The sequence below is a fragment of the Salvelinus fontinalis genome, chromosome 24, assembly GCF_029448725.1.
Source record: "Salvelinus fontinalis isolate EN_2023a chromosome 24, ASM2944872v1, whole genome shotgun sequence".
In the NCBI taxonomy this organism is placed as follows: domain Eukaryota; kingdom Metazoa; phylum Chordata; class Actinopteri; order Salmoniformes; family Salmonidae; genus Salvelinus; species Salvelinus fontinalis.
The window spans coordinates 5,659,619-5,679,673 of record NC_074688.1 but is presented as its reverse complement, the minus strand read 5'-3'; the positions used below and the strand labels follow the sequence as shown (position 1 = coordinate 5,679,673).

The 20,055-nt window shown below is 46.0% G+C and overlaps 1 protein-coding gene across 3 annotated transcripts; it reads right to left on the bottom strand.

Moving 5' to 3' along the window:
* Nucleotides 1-338: 338 nt before the first annotated feature.
* clasrp (CLK4-associating serine/arginine rich protein) lies at nucleotides 339-18,501 on the bottom strand. Of its 3 annotated transcripts, none has more exons than XM_055879495.1 (21): nucleotides 18,366-18,500; nucleotides 12,976-13,115; nucleotides 12,660-12,757; nucleotides 12,387-12,488; nucleotides 12,105-12,184; nucleotides 11,918-12,002; nucleotides 11,664-11,803; nucleotides 11,221-11,317; nucleotides 10,924-11,002; nucleotides 10,737-10,810; nucleotides 10,382-10,423; nucleotides 9,613-9,807; nucleotides 7,434-7,736; nucleotides 7,109-7,297; nucleotides 4,477-4,516; nucleotides 2,638-2,698; nucleotides 2,468-2,526; nucleotides 2,258-2,304; nucleotides 2,074-2,159; nucleotides 1,768-1,792; nucleotides 339-1,003 (listed from the first exon to the last, which is right to left on the bottom strand). In XM_055879495.1, exons 2-21 carry the CDS (start codon nucleotides 13,072-13,074, stop codon nucleotides 955-957), a joined length of 1,950 nt encoding a protein of 649 aa, XP_055735470.1. In that variant the 5' UTR covers nucleotides 13,075-13,115; nucleotides 18,366-18,500; the 3' UTR covers nucleotides 339-954. The 3 variants fall into 3 exon arrangements, with proteins under 3 accessions (XP_055735470.1, XP_055735471.1, XP_055735472.1); XM_055879496.1 differs by having other exon boundaries at nucleotides 7,434-7,733; XM_055879497.1 differs by lacking the exons at nucleotides 339-1,003; nucleotides 1,768-1,792; nucleotides 2,074-2,159 and having other exon boundaries at nucleotides 4,473-4,516; nucleotides 18,366-18,501.
* Nucleotides 18,502-20,055: the final 1,554 nt, after the last annotated feature.

Sequence of the window (20,055 nt, the reverse complement as noted above, 5' to 3'; positions counted from 1 at the left end):
TTCACTTATTTACTTATAAATGCCGGCGTTCACACTCATCACTTAGTGAATTGATCTTGCTAAAGCACAACAGTAAAAAAAAAAAAAAAAAGCATTATACACTGTATAATTATAAATGCTAAACAGTACTGAATCTTACCTACAATAACCAGACTACTGGTTTGGTAACTGACTTTAATATAACCAAGCCCAAACAACTTTAATCAAGTGTTGGACAAGACACTTTGCTTCTTGTCTCAACAAAGCCTCAATAGTGAAGTTATGCCTCGGGCACCTTTATAATGCATGTATGAAAGATAACGTTCCAAGTAAAGACACACCAAACCAATAGACCTACATCAGATACTTTTGTGCATTTTATTTGGACTTCCCAGTTTGATATCTTATCATACCCTTCACAGGGTGAGCAGTTGGGGGGGCATGGCATACAAATTATTTTTCATACTCACACATGGGGCTTTACACCCCCTCAGGATTTCATTAATGTTCACTCATTTGTAATCAAAGAAAATTATGTACACAGATGAAGGTCAAATTTCAATCCGATTCTTTTACATCCTATTCCTGTGATAAGACAGTGATGCCAACACACCCTTCTCAGAGAGAGATGGAGGGGAACGGGGGAAAGAGCGATCAGAGATGGAAGAGAAAAAGAAACTTCGGGCCATCATAAAGGAGAGAATATGTATGCAGAATTACTGAGATACTAAAATGTGCCCAGATGTGACAAGCTTTCAGCAATAACAACATACAAATCCGTCACTCATAGCAATCTCCGGCCTCCAATTCAGTTCCTCCATTTTCCTCTCTCCATCTCTACCCTCTCTCATTCAGTCTCTCTACCACTCTTCCATTCAGGACATTGTCCCCCACTTCTTTCATCTCTTCACTGGAAGAGTAGGCAGAGGAGAGGGTGAGGAGGGGTGTGGGGGTTGGTGAGTCCCAACGGTGTGTTTAGTATCGGTAATATGGACTCCTCGACCGGGAACGGGACCGGGACCTCCTGGAAACCCGAGAAAAGAGTGAGTGAGTCTCAGGTGACACAGTGCTTCGCTTGGACCCCGCAGTACATTCACTACCCCCAACATGACCTACCATATATACTGCTGTATGTCAAACTGGACATGACTAGCCAGTTATTACACAACACATAACTTTCTTTACAATGTTTGGATTCTTCATTGTGTAAACAGTTGCCCTCCAGTATTTGCTGGTACTTGCTAGCTTGTATCATATTTGACTAAAACTACCATCTTTCTGTTCGAGCACACATGGTCTAAGTGCAGCACTGCTGTAGAGTATTGAGACTGACAGTGTTAAGCCTCATCTGTTTCTGATGTACTGAGACTCAGGGTTCAGTTTGTCCCCACTACCACAGTCGGCCTGGCAGGCCACACTCCCCAGGGAGGACTAGGGACGAGGGGGCCTAACAGCCCTCAGAGAGTATGCATGTTTTTGATTGGGACAAAGAGTTTGAATGTGAGTGAGAGAGAGAGAAACAAAGAGAGTATGTCTGTCCTGTGAGTCACAGATAGAACACTGGAGATCATGAGCGTTACAGAAAGGGAAAATATATTCTATGCTCAACATTGTGTTAAATCACTCTAAACTGAATATGGACTTCAGTGATCTTACACTTCCCCATCGGCATTGCGAGAAATAGTTGTGACAGAACGCAGAGGGACAGTACGATGTGCTACTGAGATAAAGTGCGTGAGAGGCAACATCCTTCCTCAAGAGTAGAGACTCTTGTGGCTTTTCACATACCTTCTGGATGAGCTGTGGTCGCGACCTGAGGGACAGACAGAGGACAGACACTCTGATGAAAGAATGACCACAAACACAACAGCCTGCCAGAAAGTTCAATAACAACACTGTCACAACTAGTACTGAGCCACTATTCGGCGCATGTGACAAATCAAATTGGATTTGCCAACTAGTACTGAGCCACTATCACAGGCTTATGGGCTGCGTCCCAATTCTACACCCTTTTCCCAAAAGTGTGCAATTGAACACTTCCCGTCATGGATTTAACAAATGATATATCAGTAAGGGGTGACTCACTGAACTCACCATATTTAGATGGGGAGGGCGAGTGGCTTTGTCGTCCATACTGTCTCTCCCACTCGTCCCTCTCTTTCTCCCGACGCTCACGCTCCCTGGGACACACACACCACCGTTTAACCAGAGTCATACGGCACCACAATGCAGCATCACTCACACACACACACACACACACACACACACACAGTCTTACTTCATACGGATCTTGCGTGCCATAGCTCTGAGCTCTCCCTCACGCTCCTGTAAAGCAAACAGCCACGAGGGCCAATGGCAGACGACAACATATATATCAAAGGACTGTCTTAGCGGTAAACTGTCTGTTTCAAGAGGAAACTTCACACATTATGCTATAATGGGGGGGGGGGGGCTGGCTAGCAGTTAACAAACACGGTTCCACACGCACCGCTCGCTTATTTTCCTGCTGAGTGACTTTCGCCTGGGCTGCTTTCTTATCCGCCTTGGCTGAGGGAGAAACAGGAGAGCAGTGGAAGGATGAATATGCATATACAAACACAGCATAAATGAGTTGCAACTGTGAGACGGACCAAACAGAGTCCAGTCTTGTCTACTCACACTGCCTGTTGAGGGCCTTCTGCATGCGTATCTTCAGCTTCTCCTGCGGGGTCATCTTGGGCTGTAAGAGACAGGCACGCATCAGCACACACACTCGCAGGGCAGGAGCGCAGGGTGTGTGTGTGTGTGTGTGTGTGGAATTAAGGGGACTGGGGTGCCTATAGGACCACCATTGCCCCATATAGCAGCTGGTAAGGCCACGGTTTGTCAGGTGGCGGTATACAGTCGTAAATAACGTGAGCCGTTTGTCATCTCCTGTCCTGTTTTCTGCTGGACTGGTAGAGCCGGCTACGTGCGGCGAGGAGGCCGAACTCCGTGCCCGCAGCTGTTGTACCCAGTAGCAGGACAGGGTCACATTACATGGAACTGGACTCTAAGTATACATTTCTTACGTATTTCCATGTACATAACATGTGAATGTTGCGAAGACAGCTCTAAGGGTAAGAGAGTTGAAAAAAGAACAGAACAGTCTGGCAAATGTTGGTCACAAGTAGCGCCAGCAGCCCTCCCCTCCCCTCCCCTGTACATTCCCTGCTGACACTCCCTGGCCAGGTAGGAATTCAGCTCGTGGATAGACAAGCACACATTACAGGCCAAAATGCCTACAGAATTCATGTACCCTCCCTCTAACGCTCGCTTTCTATTCAGGCAACTCGGATGTATTCCTTTCCCTGTGAATCCCCTGTACTGGAGCGGTTAATATCAAAGTCTAGTGGCGTGTCTCTAAGGGGAAAGCAGCAGGGAACAGTGTGTGCTGTTAGTCCTGGGTGGAGAGGTGTGGTGGTGTATTTCTCCTGCCTGCTCAGACAAGCCCAGGCACCCCTCACTGCTCTGCTGTCCACGCCAGCTGCATGCACCTGAGCTCCGACCTCACTACATAGCAGGGGTGTGCTTAACAGCCTAAAATGGCCTCCTCTCCTGAGTCGCCTTCACTTTAGCTGATCTGAAACATGGGCGATTTAAGTAAATATAGAGTATGCCTACCAGTACTTTGCCTTCACATATCTAGTTCTTTACTGTCAGTGCAGATGAAAGAATGTAAACGAGGAGAGGAAGCCACTTAAGACTATTGGAACGCACCCAGACTCTAGACTACGCTCTCCCCCTTTACTCTTATATGGCTTCCTTTACTACTACTTTGCTTTCACTTACCCAGTCCTTTCAGATCAGTGGTGATGGAAGAGAGGAGACAAGGAAAGGAGACAAGGAAAAGAAGCCATTTAAGAGCCTCTGACAATGACATATCAGTGCTTTCCCCTCAGTCTTAGGGCACTAGCTTTGCAATGGGTTGTCTACCTGTAGAGTGAAACGTCTCAGCATTGAGATTTAGGGGGGCACACCTCTGCTCACACACACACACACACTCTCTCTCTGGTCTGACCGCAACACTCTGCATAGCGCAGTTAAGTGCTGCAGAATACAGCAACATCCATAAAACAGACACATTACATAAGTGACAGAAAGGGTGCTGGGAACACAAGTCCATTCAGGGATAAGGAGGGGGGAAAAAGTGCCAGAAAAAGTCTCTGTCGTACACCCCTCTGCGATGTAGGTTCTGCCCTTTCGAGGCAAGCTCACCCTGTAACCACACTCTAAACTGAGTAGAGAAGGGTTTAACTCTACACTGCATTCAGGGGGAGGTAAGGTCACCAGTTACAATGGAAGCTCCACAGAGAGAGGCAGTCAAAAGACATTTCATATGATTTCCATTCTCTGTGTGCACAGTGGCATTCGGGGGGGGCGGGATCCCCAGCCTGATGGACAACCAGCTCAGCCTGTCAGGGGTGAGGGAGGCGTAGACTTTAGCAACAAACCCAGCTAGATCAAATTCTTACTGACTTTGGCAGCTCCTGTCTCTTTACCACCCGGAGTATCAGGCCTGGAGGAAGAGAAAGAAAGAGAGGGAGAGAGACAGAGAGAAATGGGGAAAGAGAGAGAGAGAGGGAGAAAAGTCGGGATGAAATGTCACCATTTCTCATCAGAGAGCTCCTACTGTAGGACAGACTATGGAAAATATTAGCTACCTATTGCTGCTGTTTGTTTTAAACTGCACATGAGGGTGGAGGCTGTGTGTGTGTGTGTGTGTGTGTACATATTTGTGAGTCTGTCTGTGTGTTTTAGAGGTCTTCACAGATCTATCTGTACCCGATTACCAGAGACCCAATCCGGTACCTGAGCGGGTCCAGATCCAGAATACTAAATATCACGGGTCTGGGTCGGATCTGATTGTCACTGGTATCAGGTACGTGTAATTTTAACTGACTTGTCTGGAAGGACCCGTACAGATCTGAACGTGTCTGCTGAAGTAGAGAGAGAGAAATTGTAGAATTTATGCTGCTGCTCTTGCTTGTCACGAGAGTGGCACGTACAGCTTGTCGTTGGCCAATCATAAGACATCAAAGCGGCAATAGGCTACAGTCATATAGCCTCCGTGTGGGGCAAAAGTGAGGAGATATCTAATCAATGGAAGATGGAATTAAAACGATGGAATTAAAAGTTAAAGGAGACGGATCGGCTACAATGACCAAGAGCCAACAGGTAGGCTGCTACTTAATAATCTGAATGGAGTTGCTGCTATTTGTAACTGTGTAGGACGAGAAAGCGCACGCGGCATCAATTAGCCTAGGAAGCTAGCTAGCTTACACTAGCTTATCCCGGTTTGATGCAGTCAAGACAGGTACGACGTAAAGTAAGCATTTCACTGTTAGTCTACACCTGTTGTTTACAAAGCATGTGACAAATAACATTTGATTTGTAATCATATTGAATGATGAATAATCTAGCTATGGCAGAGTACCTTATGATAATCTGTAGACCACACTATCTACCAAGAAAGCTCTCATCTATATTATTCGTAGCCGTCTATTTACAACCACAGACCGATGCTGGCACTAAGACCACACTCAACCAACTCTATAAGGCCATAAGCAAACAAGAAAACGCTCACCCAGAAGTGGCGCTCCTAGTGGCCGGGGACTTTAATGCAGGCAAACTTAAATCAGTTTTACCAAATTTTTACCAGCACGTCCCATGTGCAACCAGAGCAGAAAGAAACACACACACAAAAAAAAACTCTAGACCACCTTTACTCCACACACAGAGACACATACAAAGCTCTCCCTCGCCCTCCATTTGGCAAATCTGACCATAATTCTATCCTCCTGATTCCTGTTCACAAGCTAAAACTAAAGCAGGAAGTACCAGTGACTCGCTCAATACGGAAGTGGTCAGAGGACGCGGATACTACAGAACTGTTTTGCTATCACAGACTGGAATATGTTCCGGGATTCATCCAATGGCCGTGAGGAGTATACCACCTCAGTCATCGGCTTCATCATTAAGTGCATCGACGACGTCGTCCCCACAGTGACCGTAAGTACATATCCCAACCAGAAGCCATGGATTACAGAAAACATCCGCATCGAGCTAGAGCTGCCGCGTTCAAGGAGCGGGGCACTAATCCGGACGTCTGTAAGAAATCCCACTATGCCCTCAGACGAACCATCAAACAAGCAAAACGTCAATACAGGATTAAGATTGAATCCTAATACACCGGCTCACACATCCACCGACGCTCGTTGGATGTGGCAGGGCTTGAAAACTATTACGGATTACATAGGGAAACACAGACGCGAGCTGCCCAGTGACGCAAGGCTACCAGACAAGCTAAATGCCTTTTACGCTCCCTACGAGGCAAGCAACACTGAAGCATGCACGAGAGCACCAGCTGTTCTGGATGACTGTGATAACGCTCTCGGTAGCCGATGTCAACAAAACCTTTAAACAGGTAACCATTCACAAAGCCGCGGGGCCAGATATATTACCAGGACGTGTACTCAAAGCATGCGCGGACCAACCAACTGGCAACCTCTCCCTGACTGAGTCTGTAATACCTACATGTTTCAAGCAGACCATCATAGTCCCTGTGCCCAAGGAAGCGAAGGTAACCTGCCTAAATGATTACCACCCCGTAGCACTCAAGACGGTAGCCATGAAGTGCATTGAAAGGCTGGTCATGGCTCACATCAACCTCCCGGGTACCCTAGACCCAGTCCAATTCACATACCGCCCCAACAGATCCACAGATGACACAATCTCAATCGCACTCCACACTGCCATTCCCCACCTGGACATAAAGGAACACCTATATGAGAATGCTGTTCATTGACCCCTTCTAGAACGGCACCCTTCTCTTGCATTATCAGCTCCGGCTAATAAAGTAGCTTAAATATGTACTTTTCTGCTGCTTCCCTCACTCGGATCCGACCAGGTCTATATGGAACGGGTCTAGTTGTTCTCGGGTCCATTCGGAACGGGTCTTTCTATTTGAAGTTGTATTTCTGCATATCGGGTCCGGGTGGGAAAGCCGCAGGTCTATTTCGGGAACAGGTACAACTTTTTGAACCCGTGAAAGACCTCTAGTGTGTTTATGCGTACGTGTCTGTGAGCGTACAGGTGTCAGTGGACTCACTTTCTCAGCTTGTCACAGAGAGCAGTGGCAGAGGGCGGACCTCCTCTGTGTGAGGGGGAGGGGGTGCAGCTGGGCTGGGGGGACTGGGAGGGGCTAGGGCTGCTGCTGACCCCCCTCCGATGCCCTCCTGAAGTCCGCCTACCACCCCCCGGCCTGGCACGGTCCCCCTGCCGAGAGTTAGAGCTGGACCTAGAAAGAGAACAGACGGATGTGATCAGCACAACATCGAAAAGCCCACCAGTTTATTTTTGTGTACAAAAAAGAGACATCGAGTTCATGATTGACTGAATTTAGAAAAGGCTTATGTTTGTCTGGGCTGCCTTACCGTGTGCGTCTGCGTGCTGCGAAGCGACGTCCCACGTCCCTGTCTCTGTCCCGTTCTCGCTCCCTGTCCCGGTCATTGGAGCGTGACTGTGTCCGGTCGTATCTCCTCCGTGACCCCCCTCCTCCGTTGGCTCCTCTGCCCCGGGACCGCGAGTCGGAGCGCCGCCTCGACCGGGAATGCCGTCCATCCCTCCCTCCTCCGTGGCGTCTGTCGCGGCGTGAGTGAGAGGAGGAACGAGAGGAGGAGCGATGAGTGGAAGAGTGGGAGGAAGAGGAGGAAGGGCTGGAGGAAGAGCGGCGTCTGCTGAACAGAGAAACACACAGATGTGTTAGCAACGACCCACAGGCTGCTCTAATCCTGTCTGCTTTGACTCAGTTTATATTTCTGTTATGATCTACTTCATTTCTCGTTAGGCTGCTAGTAATGCTACAGTACATTGTTTTTGGTCATATCATCATCATGTAACCACACACAGGTAGAGCTCAGGACTTCCTGCTACTTTGTGAACCATATTGAACATAGACACACGGCGTACATGCCATATACATTTTCCCTTACCCCTTACCTCATGGTGCCTTTAAGAGAGTGGTATTAAGGTGTAAAGAGCTACAGTTACAGTTAAAGGTTGGACACACCTCATTCAAGGCTTTTTCTTTATTTATACATTGTAGAATAATAGTGAAGACATCAAAATTATGAACACATGGAATCATGTGGTAACCCCCCCCACAAAAAAAGGTGTTCAACACAATAAAATATATTTGATATTTGAGACTCTTCAAAGTAGCCACCCTTTGCCTTGATGACAGCCTTGCACACTGTTGACAATCTCTACCAGCTACATGAGGAATGCTTTTCCAAAAGTCTTGAAGGAGTTCCCAGATATGGGTTGAGGTCAGGTGGTTGTGGAGGCCAGGTCATCTGATGCAGCACTCCATCACTCTCCTTCTCCTTACAGGTCATTGTCCTGTTGAAAAACAAATTACAGTCCCACTAAGCGCAAACCAGATGCGATGGAGTATAGCTGCAGAATGCTGTGGTAGCCATGCTGGTTAAGTGTGCCTTGAATTCTAAATATAGCACAGACAGTATCACCAGCAAAGCACCCCCCACACCATCAAACCTCCTCCTCCATGCTTCACGGTGGGAACCACACACACGGAGATCATCTGTTCACCTACTCTGCATCTCACAAAGACACGGTGGTTAAAACCAAAAATCTCAAATTTGGACTCATCAGACCAAAAGGACATATTTCCACCAGTCTAATGTCCATTGCTTGTGTTTCTTGGACCAAGCAAGTCTCTTCTTCATATTGGTATCCTTTAGTAGTGGTTTCTTTGCAGCAATTCGACCATGAAGGCCTGATTCGCGCAGTCTCCTCTGACCAGTTGATGTTGACATGTGTCTGTTACTTGAACGCTGTGAAGCATTTATTTGGTCTGCAATTTCTGAGGCAGGTAACTCTAATGAACTTATCCTCTGCAGCAGAGGTAACTCTGGGTCTTCCTTTCCTGTGGCGGTCCTCATGAGAGCCAGTTTCATCATAGCGCTTGACGGTTTTTGCGACTGCACTTGAGGAAACTTTCAAAGTTCTTGAAATGTTCCACATTGACTTACCTTCACGTCTTAAAGTAATGATGGCCTGTCATTTCTCTTTGCTTATTTGAGCTGTTCTTGCCATAATATGGACTTGGCCTTTTACCAAATAGGGCTATCTTCTGTGTGCAAAGCTGTCATCAAGGCAAATGGTAAACCAAAATATCTTTGGTTTATTTAAAACACTTTTTTGGTTACTACATGATACAATGTGTGTTATTTCATAGTTTGGATGTCTCCACTATCATTCTGCAACGTAAAAAAAAAAAAAAACTTTCATGAGTAGGTGTGTCCAAATGTTTGACTGGTACTGTATGTGATCTCATTGACCATACCATACCATAACACAGAATAACATGCAGAATTTGCTGTTAGGGACGCACAAACTAACACGCATCTCTAAAAATGTCACACTACTTGAATTGTAAGCTCTTCAAGTCAAACAAACTAACCTAAATCTGAGCTCCACTTCACCTACCAAATCTCTATAGCCCAAATCTCTACAGCTGTAGTCACTGAACAGCAACATGACTGACAGGAGTAAACAACCAATGGAAAGCGGAAGGGGAAAGCTACCGACCGGGAGCCCCTGCTATGACCTGCGGGGTGTTGCAGCAAGTTGGCGGGAGTGTGGCCAGAGTGGACAGGGGGTGGAGCTTGGGTTGCCGCGGCAGCCTCCTCGTCACTGCCTCCGAAGCTGGTGATGAATGTGATCTTCTCTGGGCCTGGGGAACGGGAGTGGGACCGTGACGCCGAACTGGACTCCGACTGGGGCCTGAGGGGGAGAGGAAGGAGGTCAAATCAAATAGGGGTGCTTATATTTGTCCTGTTTAACACATGTACAAGCATGTAAACTAGAATGTAGTGTAAAATGGACATTTTTTGCATATCCCACTCCCCCTGAGACACCTTCAGAGATTGGGGTCAAGGCCAGGGATCAGCCATTATTGACAGTGACCCTGGAGCAATTAGGGGTAAAGGAAAATTCCACTCAAAAACAATATTTTGTTATTTGTTTAATTAGTCCACTGGTGTGACAGCAATCAAGTTAACATATAGAGTTTCATAGTATGATGCATTTCACATCAAGGGCAGATTTCTACCTAGTCGGCTCAGGGATTCGAACTAGCTCTAACCGCTAAGCTACCTGTCGCGCTGCCGGAGGGGAGAATCATCAGGGCCATCACTACTGATTAAAAGTTCACCTCAGCCTCACGAGCAAGCAGTTCATCATGAGTTGTTAGCACTGATCAAAAGGATGACTTTCCTTATAAAAAATATAGTATTAGATGGACTTTTAAAAAGTGAAAAACTTTGACAGAAAGTTAAATGGTTGGCCTCCCACTCACCGTTTGTAGGGATCGTAGGTTGGGCTGTCTCTCCTGGCATAGCTGGAGATCATAAACAGAGATGGGGTTTAAAAAGGTGTGACAGTGTGTCTCGCACCATGTGTGTGCTACACATTGGTAGTGGATGAGGCGAGTTACCTCGTATGGTATAAAAATATATATATATATATTTTAAATCAGGGTTGGGGGTCAATTCCATTTCATTCTAGTAAATTCACAAAGCAAACCAATTTTTGTATGTTTTATTTAACTAGGCAAGTCAGCTAAGAACAAATTCTTATTTACAATGACGGCCTAACCCGGCCCTAACCCGGACGACGCTGGACCCCAAACCCTGGTATCAACCGCTGTTTACCTGGGTGGGCTGATCTGTCTGCCCTTCAGTCTCTTCTCTCTGAACTCCCTCCTCTGTCTGCGAGAGCGACGGCCCTGAGGGTCACACACACAGTAAGTCAGTGACATCATCAGGGGAAAGCGTAGGCCTACCAACAACCATCGACATGACAGCAACACACCGGACACACACACGGATTCTTTCTTACCGAGTACATGGCCTTCTCTGCCTCCAGAGCCTTGGCGTGTTTAATGGCCTCCACCTCATCCTTGTCTTTCCTCAGCATCCTGTCAAACAGTCAGCCAGTTAACATACAGTGTGTTTAACAGCAAACATTTGACTGTTTTACCTTTGCTAAAAAGACGCAATGAAAGCAACTGGTCATTTAATAGAAACATGAAATGTTTTTTTGTACGACAACAGCCATTTCCATTGACTCCAGCGATGATGTAATGTCAACACATACACTTTTTGAAAAACACATCATGGAAGCAGGCAGACTGACCTGACAAAATCTCCCTCTGCCATTCCATATGGGGTGGCCATCTTGTTCAGATCCAACTCCTGCTCCGTGGTGAGCTCGTCAACGTCGACCTCCACATCTGGAAACACACAGTGGTATGAGAAAATAATACATAATCACATTCCACATACATTACCATTTACTGGGCTTTTTACATTTTATTTAACCTTTATTTAACCAGGTAAGTTAGTTGAGAACAAGTTCTCATTTACAACTGCGACCTGGCAAAATTGGCTTGTTCACCATTGCAGTCAACATGCTACATTATGGGTAAACTGTGACTGAACTACAAATAATAATTTATAAAAAAAATTGATGCAAGGTCATTTGTAGATCAGTCCGTCGGCAGTAGGCTGCAAAGTCGAACACGCCCCATGTCCATCCAACCCGACAACTCGCTTGAGTGAGAAGGTATTGGGACTCACCAATGTCTGGGATGCCCTCGTCCTCCTCCGATTCGCTGTTCTCAGAGTCATCCTCCTCCCCTTTCTCTTCTTCCTCCCCAGGCTCCGTAACAGTGCTGTCCTCATACGTGTAGCCAATGGTGGCCTTCTCTTTAGCAAGCCTAAACAAAAGAGGGAGGGGCTTATTAACAATCAACACAAACAACCTGTAAATTAGCGCATACTTATAGTATGTATGTAGTATGGAGTATGTGAAAAGATGGGATAGGACTAACTTTCTCTTCTCGTCCTCATTTGGCCTCTGCAGGCCACCATAAAGCTCGTCCATTTGGATCTGGTACAAACACTGCTCCTCAGAGACTGCAGAGGGACAGCAGGAGGTTAGAGAACACAGAAAAACAACATACCCACTGGGAGGGAGGCACAAGAGACGTGGCATTACCAACACCGGCGGATACTCACTGCTGGCAAAGTCGTTCTGCACTAGGCCTCTGTAACGCTCATAGTTGCACTTCCTCTCCTCCGACTCCTGTTCTGGGGTGCTGCAACGCAAACGGAGCACTTCAATATGTTTCCGCAAAAAACAGTGGTCCAACGAAACACATTTTGACCTTTCATATCACATTTCATCAAACCGCAACGAATCAACCTGTGCGTGTGTGTAATAATACATATCAGTGAACACGCCATACTAGTGGCGCAATAAGGTAGGAAGTCTGAAGGAGAGACCCCAGTCACACTTACGCTGTGCTGAGGAGCGGAGGGGTGTAGGTGGGTATGAAGTCCAGGTGTGCCCTCACGTCAAACCTGTCAATCATGTTGTTGGCGTCTCCCTGCCAGGGCATCCTGCAGCAACAGAGAACATAACATACTGATTAGTATTCTCAGGTGGTGCGACGGTGTGCAGAAAGTACGTTTGTGTGTTATATCCTGCGCTTGCGTATGTAAAAGGAAGACGTGGTGGCACGTATGCATATGCGTGTTCGTGTGTTGTTGTGTGCGTGTTTCTCTTCTCACATGTTGATGGGGCTTTCTGCGGCGAGCGCCACGGCTGAGTCCAGATGGATCTTATAGGCCCGGCCATGAACCTGAAGGAACTGAGCCGGGTCCTTTTTCTGTAGAGAAGAAGGGTGAAAGGGAGAACACCAGAGCATGGGGAATCCTCATTCAGTAATCACCAACCCTGGTCCCGGAGAGCTATATGGTGTGAAAGGCTTTAGTTCCAGCCCAGCACTAAAACACCAGATTATATAAAGTTGTGCAGATCTTGATGATCAGTGTAACGGGCTTTGCACAAGAAAAGCAAAGCAAAACAGCGCGCTGGGTGACTTACGATCTTCTCGTAGTACTCTCGCCGGCGCTCGCCGCGCCGTTTGTAGTCCACCATCATGCCGCGCAGCTTGCGCTCATGTTTGCGGGCCTCCTGCCACATGACGGCTCCGCTGGGTGTGGGGGCGCGGCGGGGCACGGTGGCTGTGAGGAGACAGGACAGAACCAATACCATATTACACTGAGGTAAAATATAAAAACGCAACATCCAACAATAAAAGACTTTACTGAGTTACAGTTCATATAAGGAAACCAGTCAAGTGCACAACTCCAACACAATCATTAAGTTTGATCACTGATGACGATAATAAGCCTATAGGGAGGTCAGTGACCTGGCAGTGTGGTGCCAGGACAACAACCTCTCCCTCAACATTAGCAAGACAAATGAACTGATCATGTACTACAGGAAATGGAGGACCGAGCAAGTCTCCACCCACATCGACGGGGCTGTAGTGGAGTGGGTCGAGAGCTCCTCGATGTCCACATCACTAAGAAATTAACATTCCACTTTAAAAAAGGTCAAGAAAGAGGATTTACACCCACCATCTCCAATTTTTCTGAAATCGTTTCTGTGGTTAGAAACAGATAAGGTTAGCATTCCTGAAACATTATTTTGTTGAAATATAATTTGATCTGAGAAATTAAGCTAATTGATAGCACTAAAAGTGGTCCTTTTAATTTATAGGATTCATATAATCTTCAATAAATATAGTACACAACATCTGATTTGGACTATAATTCTTCCTAACAATGTGTAAGACATGAGCAATCAAATAAAAAATGATCAGCAGCCAGCCACAGACCACCCACACCAATCCCGCCCCAACAACCAGTATACAGTATCAGTTCTCTATGTCTGACTAGTCAAATTGTATTGGTCACATACACATGGTTAGCAGATGTTATTGCAAAGTGCTTATGCTTCTAGATCCGACAGTGCAGCAGTATCTAACAGGTAATATCTAACAATTCCACAACAAAACCTAATACACACAATCTAGTAAAGGAATACGATGAAAATATAAGTATATATAAGAATATAAGTATAAAATATATGGATGAGCAGTGACAGAGCAGCTAAGATGCAATAGATAGTAAGGAATAGATAGGATACAGTATACATTATATACAAATGAGATGAGTAATGTGAGATATGTAAACATTAAAGTGACATTAAAGTGACTAGTGTTCCACTTAAAGTGGCCAATGATATCAAGTCTGTAGGTAGACAGCCGCCTCTCTGTGCTAGTGGTGGCTGTTTAACAATCTGATGGACTTGATATAGAGATTGAAAAACAGCTTTTCTGTCCCAGCTTTGATGCACCTGTACTGACCTTGGTAGGGTGAACAGGTAGTGGCTCGGGTGGTTATTGTCCTTGATAATCTTCCTGTGACACCGGGTGTTGTAGGTGTCCTGGAGGGGAGGTAGTTTACCCCTCGGTGATGCGTCATGCAGACCGCACCACCCTCTGGAGGGCCTTGCGGTTGAGGGCGGTGCAGTTACCGTACCAGGCGGTGATACAGCCCGACAAGATGCTCTCAATCGTGCACCTGTAAAAGTTAGTGAGGGTTTGTCCCCGCCTGGTTACATTTTTTCAGCCTCCTGAGTTGGAGGGGCGCTGTTGTGCGTGAACCATTTTAGTTTGTCTGTGATGTGTATGCCAAGGAACGCCAAACTTTCCACCTTCTCCACTGCTGTCCCGTCATTGTGGATAGGGTGTGCTCCCTTTGATGTTTCCTGAAGTCCACGATCATCTCTTGTTTTGCTGACATTGAGTGAGAGGTTGTTTTCCTGACACCACACTCCGAGTGCCCTCACCTCCTCCCTGTTAGCTGTCTCATTGTTGTTGGTAATCAAGCTTACCACTGTTGTGTCGTCTGCAAACTTGATGATTGAGCTGGAGCTGTGCATGACCACGCAGACATGGGGAACAGGGAGTACAGGAGGGGGCTGAGCACGCACCCTTGTGGGGACCCAGTGTTGAGGACCAGTGAAGTGGAGATGTTGCTTCCTACCTTCACCACCTGGGGAGGCCCGTCAGGAAGTCCAGGACCCAATTGCACAGAGCGGGGTCGAGACCCAGGGTCTCAAGCTTAATGATGAGTTTGGAGGGTATTATGGTGTTGAATGATGAGCTGTAGTCAATGAACAGCATTCTTTCATAGGTATTCCTCTTGTCCAGATGGGATAGGGCAGTGGGCAGTGTGATGGTGATTTCATCGTCTGTGGACCTATTGGGGTAGTAAGCAAATTGAAGTGGGTCTAGGGTGACAGGTAGGGTGGAGGTGATATGATCCTTAACTAGCCTCTCACAGCACTTCATTAAGACAGAAGTGAGTGCTACGGGGCAATAGAAAGCTAAGGTAACTGAACTAACTGACTAAGGAACAGGAACAATGGAGGGCATCTTGAAGCATGTGGGGACAGCAGACTGGGATAAGGATTGATTGAATATGTCCGTAAACACTCCAGCCAGCTGGTCTGCGCATGCTTTGAGGACGCGGCTAGGGATGCTGTCTGGGCCAGCAGCCTTGTGAGGGTTAACACGTTTAAATGTTTTACTCACGTCGGCCATGGAGGAGAGTCTTTGGTAGCGGGCCTCGTCGGTGGCACTGTTTTGTCATCAAACGCACAAAGAAGTTGTTTAATTTGTCTGGAAGCAAGATGTCAATGTCTGCGATGGGGCTGGATTTCTTTTTGTAATTGTTGATTGTCTGTAGACCCTGCCACATACGTCTCATGTTTGAGCCGCTAAATTGCGACTCCACTTTGTCTCTATACTGACACTTTGCTTGTTTGATTGCCTTACGGAGGGAAAACTACACTGTTTGTATTCGGCCATATTTTCCGTCGCCTTGCCATGATTAAATGTGGTGGTACGTGCTTTCAGTTTTCGCGAATGCTGCCATCAATCCACGGTTTCTGGTTTGGGAAGGTTTTAGTAGTCACAGTGGGTACAGGATCTCCTCTACACTTCCTTATAAACTCTCTCACTGAGACAGCGTATATGTCAATGTTATTATCTGAGGCTACCCGGAACATATCCCAGTCCACGTGATTGAAGCAATCTTGAAGCGTGGCATTCGATTGGTCAGACCAGCGTTGGATAGACCTAATCACGGGCGCTTCCTGTTTGAGTTTCTGCCTATAGGAGGGGAGCAACAAAATGGAGTCATGGTCAGATTTTGCGAAAGGAGGGCGGGGGAGGGCCTTGTATGCATCTCGGAAGTTAGAGTAGCAATGTTCGAGCGTGTTACTTGCTCATGAACAGCAATCGATATGCTGATAGAATTTAGGTAGACTTGTTCTCAAATTAGCTTTGTTAAAATCCCCAGCTACAATAAATGCAGCCTGAGGATATATGGTTTCCAGTTTGCAAAGAATCCAGTGAAGTTCGTCGATGGCCGTCTTGGTATCCGTTTGCGGGGGGATATACACGGCTGTGACGATAACCGAGGAGAGTTCTCTTGGGAGATAATACGGTCGGCATTTGATTGTGAAGAATTCTAGGTCAGGTGAACAGAAAGACTTGAGTTCTTGTATGTTGTTACAATTACACCACGAGTCGTCCTTCTTCTTACCGGAGAGATATTTATTCCTGTTGGAGCGATGCACTGAAAATCCTGTTTCTGGGCTAACAATGTATGGAAATAATACATTAAATAAACAAAATACTGCACAGTTTCCAAAGGACTAGAAGCGAAGCTGCCATCTCTATCTCTAATGACAAACTGAATTGCTTTCACAAGGGACTGGCTAGCAAAAGCTATTGGTTTTCTACACAAAGTTGCTAAGAAAATGTTGTGATTCATTTAATAAACACAAGAGACCAGCAAAACGGCACCAGCTTCACAGGAAATAGGCTACATTACAAAGGATTAAGAAGCAATACTCCAAGCTGCAGCTTCATACTACTTGTCAAACATAGAGAACTGGTCCTGCATACTGGTTGTTGGGGTGGGATTGTTGTTGGGTGTGTGTGTGTGTGTGGTGGTGGTGGGGGGGGGCTTTTGACCATTTTATTGGATTCCTCATGTCTTACTCAATGGTAGGAAGGAGTTTGATCTTAACCTGATGTTGGGTACTACATTTGTTGACTATTGTGCAAATACTATTAATTAAAAAGGGCCAATTTGGGTGTGATCAATTAGCTTAATTTCTCAGAGATCAAATTGGATTACAACCAAATAATATTTCAGCAATGCTAATCTTATGTTTCTAACTACAGAAAACATTTCCGAAAAATTTGAGATGGGATGTGTCATGGTTTGCTGAAATGACATGGTATGACCCATGGTCCACACACACCAACAGTAGTAAAGAAGGCACGACAATGCCTCTTCCCCCACAGGAGGCTGAAAATATTTGGCATGGGATCCTCAAAAAGTTTTACAGCTGCACCATTGAGAGCATCTAGACTGCTTGGTACAGCAACTGCAAGGCATCTGACTGTAAGGCACTACAGAGGGTAGTATATACGGCCCAGTACATCACTGGGGCCGAACACCCTACCATCCAGGACCTCTATACCACGCGGTGTCAAAGGAAGACCCTAAAAAATGTCAGTGACTCCAGCCACCCAAGTAAGACAGACAGACGTTTCTCTCTACTACTGCACAGCAAGCAGTAACGATGCACAAAGTCTGGAACCATTAGGACACTGAAAAGCTTCTACCCCCATACCAAAACACTAGTAAATAGTTAACCAAATAGCTACCCGGACAATCGGCATTGACTCATCAGATATAATGCTGTTACTGCTTATCACCTATTCTGTTGCCTAGTCACAATACCCCCACCTATATTTGCATATCTACCTCAATTACCTCGTAACCCTGCAAATCGACTCGGTACTTGTACCCCGTTTAGCAAAGTTATCGTTACTCATTGTGTATTTCCTCGTGCTACTATTTTTTCCCGTAAGTAAGCATTTCACTGTTAGTCTACACCTATTGTTTACGAAGCATGTGACAAATACACATTTATTTTGATTTGAGACCTGCCCCTACAACGCACTGTAGCACAACCAAAACATGGTGAATTGTTTATCACTAAATGGACAAGTGTAGCACGCTAGCTAGCTAGCTAACGTTAACCTAGCTATCCTAGTAGAGCGAGAAGTACGGCGATATTTGTTTTGCAGACTTAAAACACCATGTCTGCAGAAAATGCGTTTTAGATTCCTGAATTTGCTAGTTACTAAGCGCAATGACTGCTGTCCCACTAACGTGAGCTAGCTAGCCACTTAGCTCTTTCTTAGCTACTTAGTCATAAGCTAACTAGCAATGATGGCCTCCATGTGTGGTCGGAAATAATGCACTCGAAAGATTGTGTATACATACAGTACATGCAATCATTCATTTAGTTGATTTATTTGGCACATATTAGGATACCTGTTTTTGTAGACCTCCAACACACACTTGAAATTGTTTCTCCAAATTGTTCGGCTGAGCGATGGCAGCCGATATCATCCCGTTACCGTCACACCTCCTTCAGACCGGAAGCCCACTCTTCGTTTGCGGAATGTTGTCAAAGTTGTGTGTTGTTTATTTTTCTTCTTCTTTGGTATTATGGCGGTCCGCAAACACATGTTATAGGTGCATGCCGCCATCTATTGTGTTGGCTGTGCATCAGCCTGCTTTTCTGTAGTATAAATTAATTACACTTTGTGAAAAAAAAATCCCTACCAGCTAACCCTGCACCCATTTAAACCGCACCACTATTCCACTACTTTGGCCCTGTTTGATCCTACTCCAGGCCAGCAGCCTGGGAGGACGGGACACTATTGTTCAAAAACATCTTGCAATTTTCCTGCAGTAAAATCTCACACACCCAAGTACTTCTACGCAGCTGCCATTGAAATCCAATCACATTTTATTGGTCACATACACATGGTTAGCAGATGTTATTGCGAGTGTGGCGAAATGCTTATGCTTCTAGATCCGACTTTGCAGCAGTATCTAACAGGTAATCTAACATCACAACATCTTTCCTCTGGGATTTACGTTCCATTCCTGGGGTACAATTGACAACAATGGCATTGAATGCCAAAAAAACAACCTTACTGAAGCACATGTTATTCCTATCACTCTCTATTAGCTTCGGGCTACTCACATGGATCCTCTTAGGATCCCTGACCCTGGACCCATCTTCCTCTACTACTCTCTTCACTGCCTCCGCATATGACACCTTCTGCACTACTCTGATCCTGGCAACCTCAACCTGCCTTTCTCTCACCAGACACCTCTGATCTCCAGCACCATGGGTACCTCTACAGTTTACACTCACAACTTTTCCCACCGATACTACACATTCCTTTGTCTCATGTCCTCCTGCACACTTCTCACATCTAGGAATATCCCTCCTACACACTGCTGCCACCTGACCATAGGCTTGACACCTAAAACACTAATGGATTCGGGACAAAAGCGCTCACGGGATAACTGTCACATCCTAACTTGACTTTATCTGGTAAAGACTCTGCCTCAAAACTTAGTAGTACAGACAGTGTCTTCTTTGTTTCACCAAGCTCTCTACGAGTCTGCATCGCACCAAACAGAGGGTGTCACAGACACCGGGAATCTTCAACTTCAGTTGATCCTCCTCAATACTTAATGGCACTCCAGTTATCACTCCTTTCACTCCTTTCCCCAGTCGCATGGTTTAGAACGTACGCTCCCTCTGGACGGCAGAAATGCAAAAAACCAACACGATTCCACTTTGACTGCCTTACACCGACCCAACATTCCCCAACCTTTTCTCCACCCAACCTGACACCACATATGGATCTGCCAGAAGACAAGGATCCATTCTCTCCGAAAATCTCACTCCCAATTGGCCAGAATCAGGATGAGGCTCAAACTCAGCGGTCTTCACAAAAGTGCTGTTTGATCCACCACTCCATATTCACTGAAAACATGTTCCAATTTTCTCCTTTTATTCCTGTCCGCCATCTTCTCCTTCATCAGATCTTCCAGAAGGCTTGTGCATTCCCCCATCTCCCCATCTCATGGCCACTAGTGTGTCGTTTTTAAATGATAAAATGCTATATACCTAATAACACAGAGTTTCTTACCCCAGAGG